The 25,895-nt window shown below is 46.5% G+C and overlaps 1 protein-coding gene across 3 annotated transcripts in view; it reads right to left on the bottom strand.

Moving 5' to 3' along the window:
* The window catches only part of BAZ1A (bromodomain adjacent to zinc finger domain 1A), a 510,052-nt gene that overhangs the window by 38,953 nt on the left and 445,204 nt on the right, over positions 1–25,895 (bottom strand). For all 3 annotated transcript variants that reach the window (XM_033951344.1, XM_033951343.1, XM_033951345.1), the window contains exon 25: positions 6,413–6,900. In XM_033951344.1, the coding sequence (XP_033807235.1) occupies positions 6,413–6,900 (488 nt within the window). The remainder of the gene's footprint in view (positions 1–6,412; positions 6,901–25,895) is intronic.

The following is a 25,895-nucleotide window of genomic DNA, read 5'->3' as shown; positions in this document are numbered from 1 at the left end:
GGTAGTATTCTCTTCAATTCTTCCTGTTAGGGGCAAGGGAAGAGAGAGGGACAAACGTATCCTGAAGACGAATGAGTGGCTACAACGGTAGTGCCGGGAAATGAACTTCGGATTCCTGAACCATGGAGAGATGCTGCAGGGACTCCAGGGACCAGACGGACTACACCTGACCAGCAGAGGTAAGAATGTCTTCGGACATCGCCTAGCCCGCCTACTTCGAAGGGCTTTAAACTAGGTAAGTTGGGGGAGGGTACCCACTTATATACAGGAGCAGTAAGTAACAACCCTGATGTGATGATCCAAAACTCCGCTTCTAGGTACGAGGTAAGTACCCTCACTGCTAAAGATTCGCTAGGAGACTCTTTGACACAGAGGGGTAGCTCTCTACATGGGTTTAGCAAACACAAACAGTGGAGAGCTATGTATGTTAACGCACACAGTTTAGGGAATAAATTTCTAGAACTGGAAACAGAAATAGTGGATGCAGACCTGGACGTGGTGGCAATATCCGAAACATGGTTCACAGACTCTCATGGGTGGGATATAACTATTCCAGGGTACAACCTGCTTCGCAAAGACAGAGAGGGTAAGTTAGGAGGGGGGGTTGCACTTTACATCAAAGAAAACATCAAAACAACCAGGATCACCGATGTCAAGTACACCGGGGAATCCATCTGGGTAAACCTGGCCAGAGGCAGAGAAAAATGTTTATACCTTGGGGTGGTATACAGACCTCCAAGACAATCGGAGGACAAGGACGCAGAATTAATTGAAGACATTGAGAATATCACTTTAAGGGGGGACGCTGTTCTGTTAGGGGACTTCAACATGCCTGATGTAGACTGGAATACACTCTCAGCAACAACTTGTGGGAGCAGGAGGATATTATCGTCCATGAAGGGAGTACGGCTTAAACAAATGATACATGAGCCCACTAGGGCCCAGGCCATCCTAGATCTAGTACTTACAAACGGAGAAAGCGTCTCGGAGGTCTCGGTGGGAGAAACGCTAGCCTCCAGTGACCATAACATGGTATGGTTCAACCTTAGGAAGGGCTTCCCTAAATCACAAACAAAAACGAGGGTACTCAAATTCCGGGGCGTGGACTTCGCACGCATGGGAGATTTCGTTCAGCAAACGCTACAGGATCAGGAGGAAACTGATAATGTGGAAGCTATGTGGTCAATCCTGAAACTGACCCTACAGGAGGCAACTGTCCGTTACATAAAATCGGTAAATAAACAACAAAGAAACAAGAAACCTCAATGGTTCACGGATGAAATCTCGTATCTCATCAAGGAGAAAAAAAGAGCATTTCTTTCATACAAACGTACGGGGAAAGGAGAAGCTAACAGTCAATACAGGGCCAGGTCTGCAGAGGTCAAAACAGCAGTTAGGGAAGCCAAACTACGAGTGGAAAAAAACCTAGCAAAGAACATTAAAAAAGGGGACAAATCCTTCTTCAGGTATATTAATGATAGGAAAAAGAACACCAGCGGAATAGTACGCCTTAGAACCCTGGATGGGAATTACGCAGAAGCAGACTCTGACAAAGCCAAACTACTGAATGAATACTTCTGCTCAGTCTTTACCTGCGAGGCACCTGGACACGGACCTCAGCTGGTATCAAATTCAAGCGTGGAAGACCCATTTCAGAACTTTGAGTTCACACCGGCTGACGTTTACAGCGAACTGGCAAGGCTCAAGGTGAACAAAGCCATGGGACCAGACAAAGTGCACCCAAGAGTGCTCAGAGAGCTGTGCGGAGTCCTGGCAGAGCCATTAGCCATGCTCTTCAAACTTTCCCTAAGGACGGGGAGAGTCCCACTAGACTGGAAAACAGCTAACGTCGTTCCTCTGCACAAAAAGGGTTGCAGAGCAGAGGCTGCGAATTACAGACCGGTGAGTCTCACATCGATAGTGTGTAAACTCATGGAAACACTACTTAAACGCAAGTTAGACATGATCTTGGAGGATGGGAATCTGAGGGATCCCAATCAACATAGATTCACTAGGGGTAGGTCATGTCAATCTAATCTCATCGGCTTCTTTGATTGGGTAACAACAAAGCTGGACTCCGGGGAGTCTCTGGACATAGTATACTTGGATTTTAGTAAAGCTTTTGACAGTGTCCCACACCGCAGGCTTTTAAGCAAGATTAAATCAATGGGGATAGGTGAGATGCTAACTACTTGGGTCAAAGATTGGCTGAGTGGTAGACTTCAAAGGGTGGTGGTCAATGGCACCTTCTCTGAAACATCGGAAGTGACCAGCGGAGTCCCGCAGGGCTCAGTCCTGGGTCCACTCCTTTTTAACATATTCATAGGGGACTTGACACGAGGGCTTCAGGGTAAAGTAACATTATTCGCCGACGATGCCAAAATATGCAATATAGTAAGGGAAAATGATTTGCAGGATTGTATGACGCAGGACCTGCTTACATTGGAGAATTGGTCCTCAACATGGCAGCTGGGCTTCAACGCCAAGAAATGTAAGGTCATGCACCTCGGTAGCAGGAATCCATGCAAAACCTACACCTTAAATGGAAAAACGTTGACCAGGACGATAGTTGAGCGAGACTTGGGAGTGATCATCAGTGCAGACATGAAGGTTGCAAATCAGGTGGAAAAAGCATCATCCAAGGCAAGACAAATGATGGGATGTATCAATAGAAGTTTCGTAAGCAGGAAACCTGAGGTCATATTGCCACTGTACAGAACCATGGTATGACCTCACCTGGAGTACTGTGTGCAGTTCTGGAGGCCACATTACCACAAAGATGTGCTTAGAGTCGAGTCGGTTCAGCGGATGGCCACTAGGAATATTTCGGGGCTCAAGGGTCTCTCGTATGAGGAGAGACTGAACAAACTGCAGCTCTACACTCTGGAGGAACGCAGGGAGAGGGGAGACATGATTGAAACGTTTAAATACATCACGGGTCGTATCGAGGTAGAAGATGACATCTTTCTACTCAGGGGACCCTCGGCCACAAGAGGGCATCCGCTCAAACTCAGAGGAGGGAAATTTAGGGGTGACATTAGGAAGTAATTCTTCACGGAAAGAGTGGTAGGGCACTGGAATAAGCTTCCGGAGCAGGTGGCCAAGGCCAACAGCGTGCTTGACTTTAAGAATAAATGGGACATCTACGTGGGATCCATACAGAGGCCTAGTAAGACACTCAGACTTGATAGGGCGGGTCAGTAGAGTGGGCAGACTTGATGGGCTATAGCTCTTTTCTGCCGTCACCTTTCTATGTTTCATCCTAAATGGATTAGGGGGGCCTGCAAGAGGGGTAGAAGTGGGAGGACCACTAGGCAACAGTGATCACAACGCGATCAGATTCACATTAGAAAGGGGGACACCCATAGTAAGGAGGACCGAAACAACTGCGCTCAACTTCAAGAAAGGGAACTATGTTGCTATGAGGGAAATGGTGGGGAGGAAGCTCAGAAACATCTTTAGGATGGAGACTGTGGGAAGCGCCTGGACCCTATTCAGGGACACCCTGCAGGAAGCACAAAGAATGTACGTCCCCAGTTTCAGGAAAGGCTGCAAGAACAAGCGATCAAAGGACCCGGTTTGGATGTCAACTGAAGTAAAGAGGGCAATAAATGACAAAAAAGTATCCTTCCGGAGATGGAAAAAGGACCCAACGGAGGAAAATCACCAGGCGCACAGGAAATGCCAAAAGGAATGCCACCGAGAGGTTAGAAAAGCGAAAGGGGAATACGAAGAGGGGCTGGCCAGGGAGGCGAAAAACTTCAAGGCATTCTTCAGTTACGTAAAGGGGAAGCGACCAGCGAGAGAGGAGGTGGGGCCGTTGGACGATGGGGATAGGAAGGGAGTGATTAAGGAGGATAAAGAGGTAGCTGAGAGGTTGAACATGTTCTTCTCATCGGTTTTCACGAGCGAAGACATCTAATAGTTTCAAGTTTCAAGTTTATTAGTATTTTATATACCGCCTATCAAGATTATCTAAGCGGTTTTTACAATCAGGTACTCAAGCATTTTCCCTCTCTGTCCCGATGGGCTCACAATCTATCTAACGTACCTGGGGCTATGGAGGATTAAGTGACTTGCCCAGGGTCACAAGGAGCAGTGCGGGGTTTGAACCCAGAACCCCAGGGTGCTGAGGCTGTAGATCCAACCACTGCACCACACACTCCTCTAATATACCGGACTCAGAGGAGCTCATGAGTGGGGAACAGGCCGAAAAATTGGAGCACATAGAGGTAAGTAAGGAGGATGTCCTCAAACAGATAGACAGGTTAAAATGCGGTAAATCACCGGGCCCGGACGGGATCCACCCAAGGGTTCTGAAGGAACTAAGACAAGAAATAGCGGGCACAATCCAGCATGTTTGCAACCTATCCTTGAAAACTGGTGAGGTACCAGAGGACTGGAAATTGGTGAATGTCACACCTATCTTCAAGAAGGGATCGAGGGGTGACCCCGGGAACTACAGGCCGGTGAGCCTGACTTCAATTATAGGGAAGATGGTGGAAGCTATGATCAAGGACGGCATATTCATAAGGGACTTGACCCGAGGGCTTCAGGGTAAAGTAGCGCTGTTCGCCGACGACGCCAAACTGTGTAATATAGTGGGTGGAAGCAATCCCACGGATGGTATGACGCAGGATCTGATCAAGTTGGAAAAATGGTCCACGACATGGCAGCTGGGCTTCAACGCTAAAAAGTGTAAGGTCATGCATCTCGGCAGCAGAAATCCATGCAGAACATACACCTTGAATGGAGAAACCCTAGCTAAGACTTCAGAGGAACGGGACTTGGGAGTGATCATCAGTGCAGACATGAAGGCTGCCAAACAGGTGGAGAAGGCCTCATCCAAGGCGAGGCAAATGATGGGATGTATCAATAGAAGCTTCGTCAGCCGCAAACCTGAAGTCATAATGCCACTGTATAGAACCATGGTGAGACCTCATCTAGAGTACTGTGTGCAATTCTGGAGGCCACATTACCGTAAAGATGTGCTTCGAGCTGAGTCGGTCCAGCGAATGGCCACTAGGAAGGTCTCTGGACTCAAGGGTCTCTCATACGAGGAAAGACTGGGCAAATTGCAGCTGTACTCTCTAGAAGAGCGCAGGGAAAGGGGTGACATGATTGAGACTTTTAAGTACGTCACAGGTCGTGTCGAGGTAGAAAACGATATATTCCTTCCCAAGGGACCCTCGGTCACAAGGGGGCACCCGCTCAAACTCAGGGGAGGGAAATTTAGAGGTGACATCAGGAAGTATTTCTTCACAGAAAGAGTGGTGGATCACTGGAACAAACTTCCGACGCAGGTAATCAAGGCCACAAGCGTGCTCGACTTTAAGAATAAATGGGACATCCACGTGGGATCCCTACGTGGGTCGAGCAGCACTCAGACTTAATGGGGTGGGTCAGTAGAGTGGGCAGACTTGATGGGCTGTAGCCCTTTTCTGCCGTCACCTTTCTATGTTTCTATATTATAATGGGGTCAGAGGCAGAGTTTGGGCTGGAGTACTCGGTTGGTATTTGTTAGCATTTTTATTGTTGGTAGATAATTTTGACTTGGTCATTTTAAAAGTAGCTCGCAAACCAAAAAAGTGTGGGCACCCCTGTTATACACAATAATCAATAAAGTGTTGGTGGGAAAATTAGCTTGGTTGGGGGAGGGGAAAAACTGTTGATATCTTTTCCAATTAAAGAAAGTTGACATGCATGTTAAATCATCTTTGGTTATTTTTATGAACATATTATTTCAACTACATAATAAGATCTACCATTACAACTGATATTCATTTGAACAGGCAGTATCACATAACCACTCTAGCAGTTTTTGATAGATTACCGTATTTTTTGCTCTATAAGATGCACCCACCTGTAGAGGAGGAAAACCCAAGAAAAAATTCCCACCGCCCTGCCCTGTACCTCCCTCTGGTGGTCTAGTGGTAGGCCAGGACAGGTTCTTATAGAGCGAAAAACCCATAGGCAGCACAGGCACCCCCCCGGTACCTTTTTTAAGTCCGTTCACTGATGGCAGCCATTCAGGGAGCAGTGCTGGATCAGGCAGGAACACAAACAGCATGCACCTGCCTTCTGCGCTGCTCTGCCCGAACAAAAGAACAGCCGTCCAGCGAGGGAGACAGGCAGGAATGTGAACAGCATGTGCCTGTCTTCTGCGCCGCTCTGCCTGAATAGAAGAACAGCTGTACACTAAGAGCGACAGGCAGGAGTGTGGAAAGCTCCAACGGACTTTAAAAAAAAAAAAAAAAAAAAGGTAATCCGGGGGGGGGGGGGGGGGGGGGAGGGGGGAAGAGGGGAGGTGGATTCGCTCCATAAGAAACACCCTTATTTCCACCCACTTTTGGGGTGGAAAAGTATGTCTTATGGAGTGAAAAATATGGTAATACTTTTTTTTTATTATTACCTGTGAATTGTCGCTTTTTGCCTCTTCCTTTTGTTCTTGGAGGCAAATTCTGTGTGGAATCATGTCTTGCCTTTTCAGCTGAGCCTGTGGAGTCTAGTTGAAAAAGACGGAAAACTGAGGGACTGTTTTCTGAGGTATGACTCCTGTTGCTTTGGCTCACTCCTCTGCCTCGTCTTCGTCCTCTGCCACGGCCTCGGCCTCGTCCTCGTGATGTCACCATTTCTATAAAGGATCCATTTGCCTCCAACATGCTTTGGCTCAGATATAAATTGTGACTAAGTCTAGAAGATTGCTTTGTTTCTGGAACAGGGGAAGATCTAGTTTTTCTCCCTGTTCCTCTGCCTATGATTTTAGATATAGGATAGGTTTGCTTAGGTGTACTCTGCTGACTCCGAGAAACCTTCCCAGTGTCCTGCCGCTGACTTCCACGACCTGTGCCTCTGGTCTTCAATGGTAATCGAACCTGGGATCTTCCTCTCCTTGGCAGGCTGTAAAGAACAAACAATTTTTTGAGCCAGGTTATTTCTTTACGATTCTGTGGGCATTTATTTACACCAGTGGTTTTCAAACCAGTCCTGGGGACCACCAGCCAGGCAGCTTTTAGGATATCCCTAGTGAACATGCATGAAAGAGATTTGCATATAACAGAGGTCTACAATAATTATTAGTTCACTAAAATGGTTTCGTAAAAAAAAAAAAAAAAAGGACTTCTATTTCTACAAAACCATAAAGAAAATCCTCAGAACCTGAAAATGGCACCATAAAACACAGTTACTTACTGTAACAGGTGTTATCCAGGGACAGCAGGCAGAAATTCTCACACATGGGTGACTTCACCAACGGAGCTCAAGTGAATTGCAACTGTTTAGAAAGTTCGCGATCAGCCCGCACCGCACATGCGCGAGTGCCTTCCCACCCGACAGAGGCGCGCGGTCCCTTCAGTTAAGATAAGCCATCTAAGCAGCTAACCAGGGGAGGTGAGAGGGTTGTGAGAATATCTGCCTGCTGTCCCTGGATAACACCTGTTATGCTAAGTAACTGTGCTTTATCCCAGGACAAGCAGGCAGCATATTCTCACACATGGGTGATCTCCAAGCTAACTAGAATGGGATGGATGGAGAGTTGGCCTTTAAGAAAACAAATTTTGCAATACTAACTGGCCGAAGTGCCCATCCCATCTGGAAAAAATTTCCAGACAGTAATGTGAAGTGAATGTATTAACTGAGGACCATGCAGCAGCCTAGCAGATTTTCTCACTAGGAGTGGATCTGAGGAAAGCAACAGACGCTGCCATAGCTCGGACTTTGTGAGCAGTGTCATAACTCTTCAGGGGCAGTCCAGTTTGAGAGAAGCAGAATGATATAGAGGCAGCCAACTAGTTGGAAATAGTCCTTTTGGTTACAGGATGACCCAACTTGTTAGGATTAAATGAGATGAAGAGTTGGGGAAAGGTTCTATGATGCTTTGTCCGGTTGATATAGTAGGCCAAAGCATGTTTACAGTCCAAAGTGTGTAGCGCTGTTTCTCCTGGATAAGAATGAGGCTTAGGGGAAAACCTGGAAGAACAATCGACTGATTGAGATGAAAGTCCGTAACCACATTCAGTAGAAACTTAGGATGTGTGCATAGTACCACTTTATCATGGTGAAAAACAGAAAGGTTGATCTGCGACCAACACCTGTAGCTCACTGACTCTCCTAGCAGAAGTGAGCGAGATGAGAAAAAGCACAGTTACTTACTGTAACAGGTGTTATCCAGGGACAGCAGGCAGATATTCTCTACATGTGGGTGACATCACCGATGGAGCTCCCTAGCGGACGTTTTCGCAAGCAGACTTGCTTGAAGACCTTTAGGCTTGCGATTGGCCCGCACCTTCCCGCCCTGCCTAGGGCATGCGTCTCCTCAATGTGTCCTCAGTTCAGATAGTAAGCAAAGAAGCCAACCACGGGGAGGTGAGTGGGTTGCAAGAATATCTGCCTCCTGGCCCTGGATAACACCTGTTATGGTAAGTAACTGTGCTTTAGCCCAGGACAAACAGGCAGCATATTTTCTACATGTGGGTGACCTCCAAGCTAACCAGAAACATTTGGAGGGAGAGTTGGCAATTCAGGAGAATAGATGTTGCAAAACTGATTGGCCAAAGTGGCCGTCATGCCTGGAGAAAGCATCCAGACGGTAGTGAGAGGTGAACGTATGAACCGAGGACCAAGTGGCAGCCTTACAGATTTCCTCAATGGGAGTGGAGCGGAGGAAAGCAACAGACGCCGCCATCGCCCTGACTTTGTGGTTCGTGCTGGCAGGGAAAGACCAGCCTGAGCATAACAGAAGGAAATACAAGCGGCCAACCAGTTGGAAATGGTCCGTTTAGAGACACAGAGACCCAAGCGATTGGGATCGAAAGAGAGGAACAGTTGGGGAGCAGAACGATGAGGAGCGGTGCGCTTCAAGTAGAAGGCCAGCGCACGCTTACAATCAAGATAATGTAGAGCCACTTCCCCAGGGTGAGAATGGGGCTTTGGAAAAAACACAGGAAGAACAATGGATTGGTTGATGTGAAACTCAGAAACAACCTTAGGAAAGAACTTAGGATGGGTACGGAGAACCACCTTATCATGATGGAAGACAGTGAAAGCTGGGTCCGCTACCAAGGCTTGAAGCTCACTGACCCGACGGGCAGAAGTGAGAGCAATAAGAAACACAACTTTCCAAGTAAGATACTTCAAGTGCTCGAACGGGGGTTTCATCAATTGAGCAAGGACCATGTTAAGATCTCAAACCACCGGAGGAGGTTTAAGGGCTGGATGAACGTGGAAAAGTCCTTTCATGAAGCGGGAAACCACAGGATGAACAGAGATAGGCTTCCCATCAATCGGCTGATAAAAAGCAGCAATGGCACTAAGGTGGACTCGAACCGAAGAGGACTTGAGTCCAGTGCCAGACAAGTGCAATAGATAATCCAGGACAGCCGACAAGGAGGCAGACAGTGGCTCCAGCTGCCGAGTAACACACCAGGAAGAAAAGCGGGTCCACTTCTGATGGTAACATTGGCGAATGGACTCCTTCCGAGACGCCTCCAGGACATCTAGCACAGGCTGGGAGAACTGGAACGAGGGCATTAAGTCTCGAGGGACCAAGCTGATAAGTGCAGAGACTGGAGGTTGGAATGAAGCAGAGAACCCTGACTCTGTGTAAGCAGAGAAGGAAAAATAGGCAGAGGAAAAGGCTCCCTGGAACTGATACACCCGGAACAGACACCTGGAACAGAAGAGAGAACCAAGGTTGTTGGGGCCACCGAAGAGCTATCAGAATCATGGTGGCATGCGAAGACTTGAGCTTGACGAGAGTTTTCAGAATCAGAGGGAATGGAGGGAACGCATACAGGAAATTGTTCGTCCACTCCAGAAGGAAGACATCCGCCTCGATCTTGAGAGGAGTGTAAACCCTGGAGCAGAAGCGGGGCAACTTGTGATTGAGGGGGGACGTGAACAGATCGATGTCCCAAGTCCCCCAACGAGCAAACACCTGACGCAGGGTCACGGAATGGAGGGACCACTCGTGAGGCTGCAGAAGACGACTGAACTTGTCTGCTAGACAATTTCGCTGGCCCTGAATGTAGACAGCTCGAAGGAATATGTTGCGGCGGATGGCCTAATCCCAGAGCTGCAGTGCCTCCTGGCACAGGGACTTGGACCCAGTGCCCCCCTGTTTGTTGATATAATACATGGCGACCTGGTTGTCTGTGCGAGCTAGCACCACTCAGTCGTGAAGCAGGTGACAAAAGGCCTTCAGAGCAAGGAAAATTGCATGAAGCTCCAGAAGATTGATGTGACACAGGCGGTCGGCATGGGACAAAAGACCCTGGGTGCGCAGACCGTCCAGATGAACCCCCCAAGCATAGGTCTATGAGTCCGTCGTGAGGATCTTTTGCGAAGGAGGAGCATGAAACAGAAAACCTCTGGAAATATTGGAAGAGAGCATCCACCAACGGAGAGACCTCTTCAACAAAGGAGTCACGACAATGCGTCGAGAGAGAGAATCCCAATCCTGGGTCCATTGGGACGCCAGAGTCCATTGAGGAATACGGAGGTGAAGTCTGGCAAAAGGAGTCACGTGAACCGTGGAGGCCATGTGACCTAGGAGGTCCATCATGAGCCGAGCCGGCACCGAGGGCTGATGAGTCACCCTTCGGCATAAACAGATATGGGCCTCCTGACGAAGGTGAGGCAAGAAGGAGCAGAAACGAACCGTGTCCAGGACCGCTCCGATGAACTCGAGAGAATGGGACGGGCAGAGGTGAGACTTGGGAAAGTTCACCTCAAAGTTGAGACTCCAAAGGAGCAAGATGGTCTGACTTGTCGCTCGCAGGACTTCTTGCGAGAGGACGCTTTGATTAGCCGCAGCCACCACAACCAGACATTTTGTGAAAACTCTCGGAGAGGCCGCCAGGCCGAAGGGAAGAACACGATACTGGAGATGAAGATTCCCCACCTGGAATCTCAAATACCGGCGAGAGGCCGGGTGTATCGCGTGTACGCCTCCTTGAGGTCCAGTGAGCACAGTCAGTCCCCCTCATCCAAGAGGGGATACAATGTGGGAAGGGCGAGCATTCTGAATCGTTCCCGGACCAGAAACTTGTTCAGAGCACGGAGGTCCAAGATCAGATGCAGATCCCCCGTCTTCTTGGGTACCAGAAAGTACCGGGAATAAAATCCGGAGTTCCACTGCTCTGGGGGAACCTCCTCGACCGCCCGAAGGTGAAGAAGAGCCTGAGCTTCCTGTAGAAGGAGGGGAAGCTGAGACTGAGCAGAAGGAAACTCTCTTGGAGGCAAGTCCGGGGTACGCGACTGAAGTGGAGGGAGTACCCTTCCCGGATGATAGACAGGACCCAACTGTTGGTGGTAAGACTCTCCCACTGGGTATAGAAATGATGGAAATGGGGATGGTTCCAGGAGGAAGGGAGCCCGAAGGCTCGAACTGGAATTGTCAAAAGGACGGCCCGTTCTTTGTCGGGGATGGCGGCTGAGTCTTAGGTTCACGTTGCTGCTGCTGCAGGGGCCGTTTCGAAGGAGGCCTAGAGAAAGCAGGAGTGGATTTTTGTGGATACCTCTGGAGAGGAATTTTATATTAGCAAGCCGAAGGAGCCTTTGGTTTAAGTTTCACCAGAGACGCAAAGGACCACTCGTGGTTCAAGAGGCGCTTCGTGGCCACCTCGATGGAATCATCAAAGAGCTCATGACCCACACACGGGAGATTGGCAAGACGATCCTGTAGATTCAGATCCATATCCACAATCTGGAGCCAAGCGAGACAATGTATGGCGATCGCAAAGGCTGTAACTCTCGAGGACAATTAGAAGGTGTTGTAAGAGGCCTGAAACATATACAGGCGGAGTTGGGAGAGGGTTTCCTTGAGGAGACGAAACTCCTGATGCCGAGGTTCTGGCACGACCTCCCGGAACGAGTGGAGGGCATTTATACAGAACCGGAGGTAAGACGTGAAGATGAAATTGTAGTTAAGGACACCGTTCGCCATCATCAAATTCTGATAAAGGCGGCAATCAAATTTGTCCATCGTACGGCCCTCCCTGTCCGGGGGGAACAGCAGCGTAAATCTTCGAGGGGTTAGATTTCTTCAAGGAAGACTCAATCACCAAGGATTGGTGGGAAAGCTGAGCACTTTCAAACCCTTTAATCAGGATAATCCGGTAACGGGACTCCAACTTGGAGGGAATAGCCGTGACAGCATATGGTGTCTCCAGGTTCCGGAGAAACGTCTGCCGAAGAACCTGATGCAACGGAAGGCGAAGCGCCTCTCGAGGCGTATTGTCAACTCCCATTTCCGCCAGGTATTTCTGGGTAAAGCAGGAGTCGGCCTGAAGATACAAGTTCAAAGCTCTGCCCATGTCAGAGATGAAACGAGAAAAGTAGGAGGTCCAAGAAGAAGATTCATCCTCCAGGGGAAACTCTGACCGAGACCGGGGTGCGGCCGAGAAAGAGGGAGAAACTTCCCTGGAATAGTAAGCCGGAGCCTCAGAGTGCCGTGAACGGGAGACCGAAGAGGTTCGACTAAGGCGTGTAGGGGGCGTCGAGGAACGGTCCCGCACCAGATGGACCGGGGAAGACCCCGGGGTCTGAGGAAATCACTGGGGAAACCTCGGAGAAGATGGGGTATAGGAAAAATCCCCAACTGGCTTCGAAGCAGTCCCTTTAGAAGCCGGCAAGTGCCTCGATGGGGAACATACACTAGAGTCCAATTCGAGGACAAGCGTGTGTCTGGACGGTTTTGAGGTTGGAGACCTGCCCCGACAGGGCGGGAAATACCGAGGCCATTTAGAAGAGGCGAGCCTCACCGCAGTAGCGGGGGAAAAAGTGGTCCCTAGCCTGGACCCCCAAAAAGTCACCGGTGACTCAGGGGAGGAAAACACGCTCGAGGGAATCCGACGAGTCTTACGGGTCAGGCCTTGAGAGATGAGGGGACGCTCAGGCTGGTCAGACCGCGACTGGGTCGAGACCGAGGTCAAAGGCGTCGAAGTCGGGACTAGTTGGCTTACCACCGAGGAAAACTGCGTGGTAATAATAGCCTTAAGCATGTCCTCGAACATAGGCACCGAGACAAAAGGTAGGTGGGTTGGAGGTGCAGCAGTGCGCTCCTTCGGGGGTGACCTTGAGGAAGAGAATTCCCTATATGAGGAGGCACACTTAGATTGATGTCTTGAAGACGCCGATGAGGCGGTGCTGACATGAGACTCCGAGGTAGGCTTCTTTGCTGGCATACCTGAGGAGGGAAGAGGAGACTTACCCGAAGCTGGAGTAGCAGGAGGGGCCGAGGCTGGAGCCTTCGAGGCCGACGGGGACTTCGAGGCCAGCCCCGCAGGATCCATGGGGCCAAAGAGTTGGAGAATCTTGGCCACCCGTCGACAAAGAGCCCGCGGTTGTAAAGTCGAACAACGGGGACACGACTCAGCGCGGTGCTCTGCACCCAGGCACTCCACACCCCAACGATGAGGATCGGTGATGGAGATATAACTCGGATGCACTTAGTACAGTTTTTAAATCCAGAACAAGGCCGGGACATAAGAAAAAGGAGGGTCATGGCCCCGCGAGGCCAGGCGGCCAGGAGAAGACCGGGTTACAAACTGAAAAAAATGAAAATAAAGAAAATAAAAGACGCGAGCACAGCAACTCAACAGAAACTAACTAAACAAGCTGCGCTGCAAAAGTGACAACGATATCGCGCGAAGCAAGGGAGCAGTGCTTCTGGCTCCGCGGAAAAGAGAGAACTGAGGACACGTTGAGGCGACGCATGCCCTAGGCAGAGCGGGAGTGGCTTGTGTGCATGCGCGGACCAATCGCAAGCTTGAAGGTCTTCAAGCAAGTCTGCTTGTGAAAACGTCCGCTAGGGGGCTCCGTCGGTGACATCACCCATATGTAGAGAATATACTGCCTGCTTGTCCTGGTATAAACAACTTTCCAGGTGAGAAATTTGAGATGAGCTGTTGCCACTGGTTCAAATGGCGGTTTCATCAACCTGGAAAGAACCACATTAAGGTCCCAGATGACAGGCGGATGCTTGAGAGGTGGTTTAATATTGAAAAGTCCTTTCATGAATCTAGAGACCAATGGATGAGCAGTGAGAGGCTTTCCCTCAACTGGTATGTGAAAAGCTGTAATAGCGCTGAGATGGACTCTGATACATGTATATTTAAGACCAGAATCAGAGAGATGGAGGAGATAATCCAGCATCAATTCCACTGATTATGATGATGAAGGCCCCAGGAAGAAAACTGAGTCCACTTTTGTTGATAACACTGTTTAGTGGCTGGTTTTCTGGAAGCGTCAATTACAGTGCGGACAGGCTGAGAAAGATGCAATGATGTCAGCCCGAGAGATACCAAGCTCTCAGGTGTAATGATTGCAGGTTGTGAAGATGTGCTCCATTGTGCAAAGATGGACTGAAGAGTTGTCGAACTTGAGTGTCCATTCGTGAGGCTGGAGAATTCTGCTGAGGTTGTCTGCCAAAGAATTCTGCTCGCCTTATATGTAGACTACTCTCAGAAAAAGCCAAATCTTTTGAGCCTCCTGACAAAGGGGAGAGAGCCCATGCCTCCTTATTTGTTGATGTAGTATATTGCTACTTGATTGTTCATGCGAAGGAGGAGAACTTGGTCACTCAGATGTTGGAAAGCTTTCAGTGCATAATACATCGCTCTGAGCTCTAGCAAATTGATGTAAAATTTGCATTCTTTGGAAAACCAATGACCCTGCGTTTGAAGGCCGCTCATGTGCGCTCCCCATGCGTAGATAGAAGCATCCATTGTGAGTACCTGGTGATGTGGAGGAAGATGGAAAAGGATAGATTGGAGGATAGATTGGATAGATTGGAGGAGGTCATCCACCAGTGGAGCAACTGCAGAAGAGATGAGGTTAGAGATATGCAGTGAGAGAGGATCTGTCGCCTGTCACCACTGAGAAGCTAAGGCCCACTGAGGAGTGCTAAGATGCAATCTGGTTAGTGGGGAGACATGAACCGTGGAGACTATGTGGCCTAGGAGAACCATCATGCGCCTCACAGAGATTGTTTGTAGCTGAAACATTTGTTGACAGAGATGAAGCAAGGCTGCTAGGCGATCTGGATGAAGAAACGCCCTCATGAAAGTAGTATCCAGAATAGCCCCAATGAACTGAAGACATTGAGTTGGTTGTAGGTTGGACTTTGGGAAATTGATTTCGAAGCCCAAGGTTTGAAGGAAATAAATGGTGTGAGTCATCGCCAGAGTCACTTCCTGAGATGATGAAGCCTTGATCAACCAGTCGTTCAGATAAGGAAACACCTGAAGACCCTGGGATCGGAGGGCTGCTGCCACTACAATTAAACACTTCGTGAAGACTCTGGGAGAAGATGCCAGGCTGAACGAAAGAACCTTGTACTGGTAGTGAAGACAACTGATTTGAAAGTGAAGGTATCTCCTGGAAGCCAGGTGAATTGGTATATGCGTGTAGGCTTCCTTGAAGTCCAGAGAGTATAGCCATTCATTCTGAGCCAATAGGGGATAGAGTAGGGCGAGAGAGAGCATTCAAAACTTCTCTTTGACAAGATATTTGTTGAGAGCTTGGAGATCCAGGATGGGTCGTAGTCCTCCTTTCTTTTTGGGAACCAAGAAGTATCGGGAATAAAATTCCTGGTCCTGTTGAGATGGAGGAACTTCCTCAACGGCATTGATGAGAAGGAGGAATTGAACCTCCTGGAGTAGAAGAGAGGTCTGCGTTGGATTTAAAGCAGACTCTCTTGGAGGATGGTCTGGCAGAAGGGTATGAAAATGAAGAATATACCCTTGACGAATGATGTTGAGGACCCAAAGATCCGATGTAATGAGCTCCCAGTGATCAATGTAAATCTGAAGATGTCCCCCTAAGTAGTAGAGGAATGTTTGTCAAAAAGGATGTGCAGGCTTTTGAGGAGTAGCCAATTGTTTAGGTTGTTGACTTGGCTGTTGTCGCTGTCTATGAGGTGGGGGAGGTGCCTGAGGAGTAGGTTTGGCAGTATTTCTGTGCTGGTAAAAAGCAGCAGCCAGTCAGAAAAATACTGAAGGGGTAATAAACTCAACCACTATGATGTTACTGTTGAGTGACTAAAGAAAGATACTTGAAATCAGGAAAAGTCACTTTATGAAAAATATTCATTAATATAAGTTCAATGATTGTCAATTTATATATCTAATAGAACTCTGCTCAGAGACATGAAGGCAATATGTTCCGCCTCACCACCCAATCATTGCAGTGTTCAAAATAAAGTTACTCCTGGTGAGTACTGTACTTATGAAACAATTAAAATTGTTTAAGAAGATACTTCATGTAACAGGAAAAGAAAAAAGTATAATTGGATGCTCTGTTTGCCAACATTGTCCATTGTCCTACCCTCTCTACCAGGAGGAACAGATGCATACACACTTGCCCCAGAGGATTTATTTAAGGTGGATTCAACCACTAGAAACTCATGGGGTAATTGAGGCTTATCAAAGCCTCAATTAAAGAGATTCCAAATGTTTAGGAGCCACTGGCACAGAGAGAGGAGTCTCAAGGTTTTATAGAAAGCTTCCCTTAGAAAGGTATGATGTGGAAGCTTTAACATTTCCTTAGGAGGAAGATCGTAATCAAGTATTTCCAAATACTCTGTGTTGTATTTGTAATCAGCTTCCAAAGAAACATCCAGATCGTGTGCCATCTGTCTCAAAATTTTGGAAAAAGAGTTTTTCTGAAGGAGAAGAGGCTCTGGTAGGTGAATGTCGAGGTGACCCAGAAGCAAAGGAGTCCTCTTAAGTAGTAGATGGCATTTCAGGCTCAGTTCCCTCCAATAAATCTGAATCTCTGAAAAGAGAATGATAGGATCAGTGTTGACGGCTCGGTGTCGAGGTCTCCAGATGTTTAGTTTTACGAGAGACTTTGCCTGACCATGCCAGAGTAGCCTCGAGATGTAGCCGAGGAGGATCGGTGCTGAAGTGGAATGCTAGAGTCCTGCGTCAAGGATGTTCGCACTGGTGGAGTAGCAGTCAGAGGAGTGGTCGGTGCCATGAGCAACTCAGACTAGACTGGCTCCTGGAGAGTTGGTGCCGTGCTTGCCAACAGGTGAGCCGGCACCAAGAGGTTAAAGTGCTCTCCTAACTCCTCCTGAAGCAGGTTATCAATCTTCTGCTTAAAGGAGAGTGCCAGTACAGTTTGCTTCTTTTTTGCTGGTATGGATGGCTGGTCAACATGGTCCGGGGATGATGAGACTGAAGAAGAGGCACTCACCAATATCGGAGCCGTGCGCTTGCGGGATTTACACGAGGTCAGCAGGACTTGACTTACTGCAGCTTGGACCTGCGTCCCGGAAGGGGTAGTGGAAGGCTTCTTAGCTGGCTTACCTAGAGACATGGTGAATTGTGACACCGGAGTCAGAGTTGGTAGATCCACCCTCGGTGTCATCTTGGTCGGTGCGGACAGTACCAGAGTTGAAATGGGCTCTGCTTCCATTGCGGTGCTGAGAAGCTGTTTTTGTTGAAGCAACCTATTCTCAAGAGCGCCCTTCTGGAGGGAAGAGCAGTGAGAACAGGATTTGGGACGGTGCTTGGGCCCCAGTCACTGCAAGCACCAGCGGTGAAGGTCGGTGACAGAAATGGCCTGAGCACACCAACCACACTTTTTGAAACACGTCGGTGGGTGGGACATGGTTGGGAAGATTGCCGTAAGAAATCAAACTCAATGGCGAAGAGAGTGCAGAAGGCCCCGCTGGGCCAAAGCCCTCGACGGCAAAGAAAAAGGAAAAAAGGGATTTAAAAAAAAATATATGGATATAAAAAGGGGAAAAAGAAAGAACTGTGACAAAAATGTCACAAACCACAAGAGCGGGAAGGCAAGCAAGAGAAAAAAATTCAACAGGTGTTGAAAAACGCATATTTCTAGCTTTGTGGAAACTAGAAAACTGAAGGGACCGGGTGCCTCCGTTGGGCGGGAAGGCACTTACGCATGCGTGGGCTGATCGTGAACTTTCTAAACTTAAAGTTGTGATTCACTTTTCAAGTGTCCGTACCGGTGCTCCGTTGGTGACGTCACCCATGTGGTGAGAATATGCTGCCTGCTTGTCCTGGGATAAACTATGTACTCGGGTATCTATTGTAGGCACATGCTTTATGGTGCCATTTTTTCAGCTTCTGAGGCTTTTCCTTCACCATTAACAATAATATTTTCATATGTTTATATTTGTAGTTCTATGGAAATAGAAATCTTTTTTAGGAATATATTTTAGTGAAGTAATAATTGTAAATGTCTGTTTTGCACTTCACTACACTGAGGTAACAGGTTTGCAAATTTGTCTCATGCATATTCATTAACAAACCCTTCACACATATGGGACTTGTAACTTAATAGCTTCTCTTATCATATTACACTCCAGGAATGCTACTCTTGTTTCACTATTACAAACTATTTTAATTCACAGTTATTAGTCACTTCACATGCTACTCATAAATACCATGTAACAATATAAAAATATACTGTATTTTTTGCTCCATAAGATGCAATTCCCCCCCCAAATTAGAGGAAATAAGGGTGTGTCTTATGGAGCAAATACCCAAACCACCCCCCACCGCCCAGTTATCTTATTTTAATTTTGGTTCCCTCCCTTGCTGGACGCGGCTGCCTCTCTAGCAGCAGAGCGGTGCACAAGGCTGCCTGCCTGGTCGGCTGATGCGCCTGCCTCCTCTTCTCTTCTTTAGCGGCAGAGCAGTGCACAAGGCTGCCTGCCTGGTCCCGCGCCGCTTCCCATGAGAACAGAAGCAGCACAGGATCAGGCAAGCAGCCTTGTGCGCCGCTCTGCCGCTACAGAAGGGAAGAGAAGGTAGCCGACTAAACAGGCAGCCTTGCGCGCCACTCTGCTGCTAGAGGCAGCTAGAGACAGCGAGTCCTGCTTCCCACATGAGCAGCATCTTCCCTGCGGGCCAAGCACGAGCAGCAGCCATCGGAACATGAAGCCGCTGAGAGCCCCGGCATGGCGGCGTGACCCTGAGAGAGCAAGCGGCTACGGCAACATCAGAAGCGGTGGCAGGTTCTGGCCTCTTGCTCTCCTCTCTCCCTTCCCCCATGACAGCGCTTGGCAGCACATCTGGGCCTCAGCCGCCTCCACCGCCGCTCCTCTGACTCCCTGCACGTTCACCTCAGCCCCCGCGGCAGGCGGGACATGTCTAACCAGGGCTCCAGGAGGAATGGGCCCGTCAAGATGTGCAGGAGGAATTAAAATAAGGTACGGGGGAGAGTTCGAAGGGTGTACGGGGGTGCCCTGCCTGCTTACCTTGGGGGGGAGGGGTGCCCTGCCTGCCTGCGGGGTGGGGATGAGTAGTACAGGAGGAAGGAAATGAAGCTTGACATGAGGAGGGAAAGAGACAGAGTAAAGAAATGCTGAATGAGGAGGGAGCTTAGGGACAGAGGCATGGAATAATGCTGGAAAGGGGAGGAATAAAGATACATGGAGAGGATGCGGTATATAAACTTAAAATTTAGTTTAGTGATACTTAATGGAAGCAGAGGAAATAGTGACACATGGATAGTGTAATGTAATGTAATGTAATTTATTTCTTATATACCGCTACATCCGTTAGGTTCTAAGCGGTTTACAGAAAATTATACATTAAGATTATAAATAATAAATAAAAATAAAATAAAAAAGGTACTTAAAAAATTCCCTTACTGTCCCGAAGGCTCACAATCTAACTAAAGTACCTGGATAGTTATATAGTAGTGATAGATGCAGAAGGTAGAACCGTTAAACAGTAGAATTCTGAAGAAATTTAAATGATATAAATAGAACAAAATAAAGTTAAAAAGTAAAATAATAGATAAGAATAAAGATATTTCTTAAACTGTTAAGAAAAATAAAAATAGTGAAGAAGAGAAGAAAGATTGTGCACTTTGAGGGGCTCTGCCTGCCTGCTTGTCTTAGGGTGTGTGTATGTGCGTGTGTGTGTGTTGGGGGGGGGGGCTCTGCCTGCCCTGTCCCTGCCTACCACTAGACCACCAGAAGGGGGACAGGATACAGAGTCTGGTAGGGAGAGGGGACAGGGTGCAGAGCCTGGCAGGGAGAATTTGGTTCAGAATGGTTTTTTTTTCTTGTTTTCCTGCTCTAAATCTAGGGTGCGTCTTATGGTCAGGTGTGTCTTATGGAGCGAAAAATACGGTACATAAAGAACCCCCTCATTAAACAACCATTCAGTGATCACTATACCATTATTTGCAACTTGTCTATTATAAACCACGTATCCTCAGTTCCTCATGTCAAACTACTTATGCAGGCCTTCTTCCTGATGATACATTCAAATCTTGAAATACAAGATTGACCAGTCTTCAATTGATAAACTCCATCAAAGTCCTCTTAGTAGAATAATAAGCAGTCTAGCCCGACACAGAACTTTTTTTCACTATGAAGTGTCTTCAGGAGCTAAAACTGGAAGGGGCTTCCAATCCTCTCTAAACATTCACAAACAAATTATTATACATTATTAAATCCCTCTAACAAATCATTTCACCACATTTCCACTTAAACCAATCACTAAATCATATGTTATTTTATTTTTAATGTTATTTTTCATTTGTAGTTGACCAGGGAGGGTTTAAATCTCCATCATATCTTCTCCTCTCTACCTGATCTTATTCAGGAAACGACTGTGAGCCATCATTCTCTCCTTTCGTTTTAATTCTGCCTGAGCAGCATCATATTATGATTGCCCCATCTGTGGACTAATGAACCTAATTACTTTCCCGAATTCGAAGCAAATTCCATTCAATCTCCCTATTAATTCCTTTTGGTTAAATTGTGACTCACTGGTGAATTAATTATTGTTCCCTTCTCAATAATACCTTAAGACACATTTCCATCTCAATTCAATTCAACTCTAATCAAAACTATAAACTTCAGTTCTCAATAACCTGATTACATGCTATACAATGAGACATCAATGGAGCCTCTATTTTAACCAACCTCAGATTGCTTAAATGCTGAGCAATATGTAGTTTAATTTTCCTCTTTGTTAGTCCAATGTACCATTTCCCACATGGCCATTGAATACCATAGATTACTTGACTAGTTTCATAGTCAAAATGAGATCTTAAATAAAACTCTCTGCCACTATTCAGATTAACTACCTTGTTAGTTTTCAAAGCATACCTGCAATAAACACAGTGGGTACACCGGAAATGGCCTTGTTGATCATCCGAAACTCGCTCCAACCTTCTATCATTAAAAAAGATCTGTGATAGATTTCTGTTACGGGTTTAAGCAAATCGTGGCAGCTCTTTTAACTATGGATGCAAGTGCAATATGCGCCAATCACCTGTCTAATGATCAATTCAACCAGTTCTCCCAATAATGCCTTTAATGAGCCTGATATATCTAGCTGACTCGTTATATTTCCTTAATCAGCTATATTGTTGATGTTGAGGAATATTTGTATATAAAGCTTTTAATCTAATGCCACTAATATCACCGGACCTGTTAGGCTTTAATTTATGTATTAGATGTGTAGAATTCGTAATGAATGAGGGAATTTGTTGTACCAAATCTTGTAAATAAAAATCAAAAAACTAAGATAATTGTTGAAATAAAGATCTGCAACTAAAGATCCACATTTATCCCATTGCCAACAAGTGCAGCAAATTAGATACTGTATTTTTCACTCCATAAGATGCACTTCTTTTCCACCCCAAAGTGGGTGGAAATGTTGGTACGTCTTATGCAGCGAAGATAAAAATTTTTAACACCCCCCCCCCCGGTCGTGCCTTTTAAAAACACCCCAGTACCTTTTTTTAACCCTTGTCCCTTTTTAAAACATCCCCCATCCCATCCCTCTTCAAATCTCCCTCATTGCCTGGTGGGCCAGTGGTGCATCAGCCGGCAGGCATGAGCTCTACGCCCGCGCCGCCTCTTCCCATCCTGTCCCGCACCTCCTTAAATGTCTCCCATTGCCTGGTGGTCCAGTAGAGTGTCGGCCGACAGGCGTGAGCTTTCAGCCCTCCTGCCTGGGCCAGCGCCACCCTCCGAATGGTGCCTTCAATTCTCGCGCCTGCTGGCCGACAAACCGCTGGGCCACCAGGCAATGGAAGGCATTTAAGGAGGTGCGGGACAGGACGGGAAGAGGCAGAGGGGCCCAGGCAGGCGGGCTTGCGCCTGTCGGCCAATGCACCGCTGGACCACTAGGCAATGGGGGAGATTTGAAGAGGGACAGGGCAGGGTGTGTTTTAAAAAAGAGTTAAAAAAGGTTTTAAAAAATTTTTTTGGTTTATTGTTCTGCATACTGGAGGTTGCTCCCTGCTATAGGAGCAGGTGGGGGTTCATGTTGTGGTATTCTTGATTATTGTTCCAGTTTTGTATGGGACTTGTTTCTGCTTTGTGTTATGCCCTGTTTGTAATTTATTTTGGAAACCAATAAAAATTGTTGTACTATAGAAAAGGGAGGGGTAATTAAAAAAGGTACTGGGGGCAGGTTACAGGACAGGGCAGTGCAGTGGGACAGGGTACAGAGCCTGGCAAGGAGTGTAGGGTTGGGTGCAGAGCCTGGCAGGGAGAATTTGGTTCAGAATGTTTTTTTTCTTGTTTTCCTCCTCTATATCTAGATTGTGTCTTATGGTCAGGCGCGTCTTAGGGAGCGAAAAATACGGTAAGTGATTCGACAACAGTGGCACATATTGCACTTGCATCCATAGTTAAAAGAGCTGCCACGATTTGCTTATACCCGTAACAGAAATCTATCAGAGATCTTTTCTAATGATAGAAGCTTGGAGTGAGTTTCGGATGATCAACAAGGCCATTTCTGGAGTTACCTGTGTTTATTGCAGGTACGCTTTGGAAACTAACAAGTTAGTTAATCTGAATAGTGGCAGAGAGTTTTATTTAAGATTTCATTCTGACTATGAAACCAGTCAAGTAATCTATGGTATTCATTGCTCATGTGGGAATTGGTATATCAGACAAACAAAGAGGAAAATTAAACTACATATTGCTCAGCATTTAAGCAATCAGAGGTTGGTTAAACTAGAGGCTCTGTTGATGTCTAATTGTGTAGCATATAATCATGATATTGAGGAATTTAAGTTTATAGTTTTGATTAGAGTTGAATTGAATCGAGGTGGAAATGTGTCTAAGGTATTATTGAAAAGGGAACAACAATTAATTCACCAGTGGACATAATTGAACCAAAAGGACTTAATAGGGAGATTGAATGGAATTTGCTTTTAATTAGGGAAAGTAATTAGGTTTATTAGTCCACAGATGGGGCAATCATATTATTATGCTGCTCAGGCAGAATTAAAACGAAAGGAGAGGGATTGCGGGATCCAAGATGGCCACGAGCAACTGAGAGTGAGAAGACGCTCTCAGGAATTTGTTTTCTTTATCTTACCTATAACCGCGGAGATGCCGAAGAGGAGGGGAAAAAGCGCTGTTGGAGCCTCGCGGCACTTGGGAAACCCATTGCAGGCAACTACTGAAGATCTCCTGAGGCGTATACAGCAGGATTGCTTCCGGGAGTCGCCCGCTGGAACCGTGGGCTACGAGTGAAGCCGCCACGAGTTTCCCTGGGCTGGAGTCCACCCAGAGCTCAGACGCCAGGCCCCCTCCTCCACAGTCACAGAGTGCCAGCTCTCCACGGGAGGACAGTCTATCCGAAGTGGCGGACTATCTCCCGGGAGGCTGTTTTGAGCTTGGCACTGAATGAGAGCTTGACTGCGGAGAAACCAGCGTTGGAGCAAGAAGAACAAGGCATTCAGGAGGGACCCAGGGCAGCTGAGGATGAAGCACAGACAGCAAGTATCTTTACAATTTCTAAACCCACTAATGTTACCCTGGATTCAATATGGGATTTAGTAATGTCTTTGGGACAGACTTTGTCACCACAAATTAAAAACTTAGAGCAGAAGATCCAGGAACAAAAGGAGGATATAATAAATTTGAAAAAAAGATAATATTATAATAAATACAAAAGTGGAAAAAATTGAAAAAGACCTCTTGGAAGTTAATCAGATACAATCCACTATGATTAGAGATCATTTGAATTTGAGAAGGAAGATGGAAATATTGGAAAATAGTCGAGCACATAATCTTAGAATTTTGAATTTCCCCAAAATTTCCTCAATATCAGCTAAAGAAATGTTAAAAAAATACTTTCATGAAATTCTTGATACATTAGAAGAACTGTTTCCTCCTTTCTCATAAATTTATTATTTTCCAATAAAAGATCAAGAGGGGCAACAACATCCGCATCAAGACCAGAGTCAACAGATAGACTTATCAATTTTGTTGGATACCTCTTTGAAAGAATTAGTTAAACCAGCGACTTTGTTTGTCACAGAAGTATTGTTGCATGACAAGAATTGGATCTTGAAATTATTTTTCAAGAATAGACATAAGGAGTTTCTGGGTCAAAAAATTCATGTGTTTCCAGAAGTGACAAAAGAAACCCAGAGACATAGAAAACAATTTTTGCTGTTAAAAAACCAGGGGTGACTACAATGGGGGCTGTTTTTCTTCTACGATACCCATGTAAATGTGTTATAAAATATAAGTCTAATACCTATATATTTTTTTAACCTTCTCAGCTGTAAGGATTCTTAACTATGAAGCGTCTTGAAGGGGGAAATTTAACAACTTAATAAGAAATTGTTTCTGTATTCACTAACAGTTGACTGCCTATTTTATGAATAGGAAGCGTTTTACTTTTTTTCTTTATTGAAATTCACTCATTAGAATCTTGGACCTTGTCAATATGGGACTTTAAATATGGTGAAATGATTTGTTAAAGGGATTTAATAATGTATAATAATTTGTTTGTGAATGTTTAGATAGGATTGGGAGCCCCTTCCAGTTTTAGCTCCTGAAGATGCTCCATAGCGAAACACAGTTCTGTGTCGGGGTAGACTGCTTATTATTCTACTAAGAGGACTTTGATGGAGTTTATCTATTGAAGACTGATCAATCTTGTGTTTCAAGATTTTAATGTATCATCAAGAAGAAGGACTGTATAAGTAGTTTGATATGAGGAACTGAGGATACGTGATTTATAATGGACAAGTGGCAAATAATGATGGTATAGTGATCACTGTAAGGTTGTTTAATGAAGGGGTTCTTTATGTATATTTTTATATTGTTGCATTGTATTTATGAGTAGTGTGTGAAGTGATTGGTTGTATATTTGAACTATATAGCACAGTTACTTACCGTAACAGGTGTTATCCAGGGACAGTAGGCAGCTATTCTCACATATGGGTGACGTCATCCAACGGAGCCCCGATGTGGACGTCTCACAAGCAGTCTTGCTTGAAGAAACTAGAAGTTTCCAGTTGCCCGTACCGCAAATGCGCAAGTGCCTTCCTGCACAGCACAGGGCACGTCTCCTCAGTTCAGATAGCTAGCAGAGAAGCCAACCAGGAGAGGTGGGTGGGATGTGAGAATAGCTGCCTGCTGTCCCTGGTAACACCTGTTACGGTAAGTAACTGTGCTTTATCCCAGGACAAGCAGGCAGGTATTCTCACATATGGGTGACCTCCAAGCTAACCAGAATGGGATGGTGGGAGTGGCAATTTAGGAGAATAAATTTAGTAATACTGTTTGGCCAAACTGTCCATCCCGTCTGGAGAAAAGTATCCAGACAATAGTGAGAAGTGAAGGTATGAACCAAGGACCAAGTAGCAGCCTTGCAAATTTCGTCAATAGGTGTAATGAACCGAGGACCAAGTAGCAGCCTTGCAAATTTCGTCAATAGGTGTAGATCTGAGGAAAGCTACTGAAGCTGCCATTGCTCTGACTTTATGGGCTGTGACTTTACTGTGAAGCGGTAATCCAGCCTGGGCATAGCAGAAAGAGATACAAGTCGTCATCCAGTTGGAAATGGTGCGCTTAGAAATTGGATGTCCCAACTTATTTGGATCGAAGGAGACAAAAAGTTGAGGAGCAGTTCTGTGTGGTT

The sequence above is a fragment of the Geotrypetes seraphini genome, chromosome 7 (assembly GCF_902459505.1).
Source record: "Geotrypetes seraphini chromosome 7, aGeoSer1.1, whole genome shotgun sequence".
NCBI lineage: Eukaryota > Metazoa > Chordata > Amphibia > Gymnophiona > Dermophiidae > Geotrypetes > Geotrypetes seraphini.
This window is presented reverse-complemented; position numbering and strand designations above follow the sequence as displayed.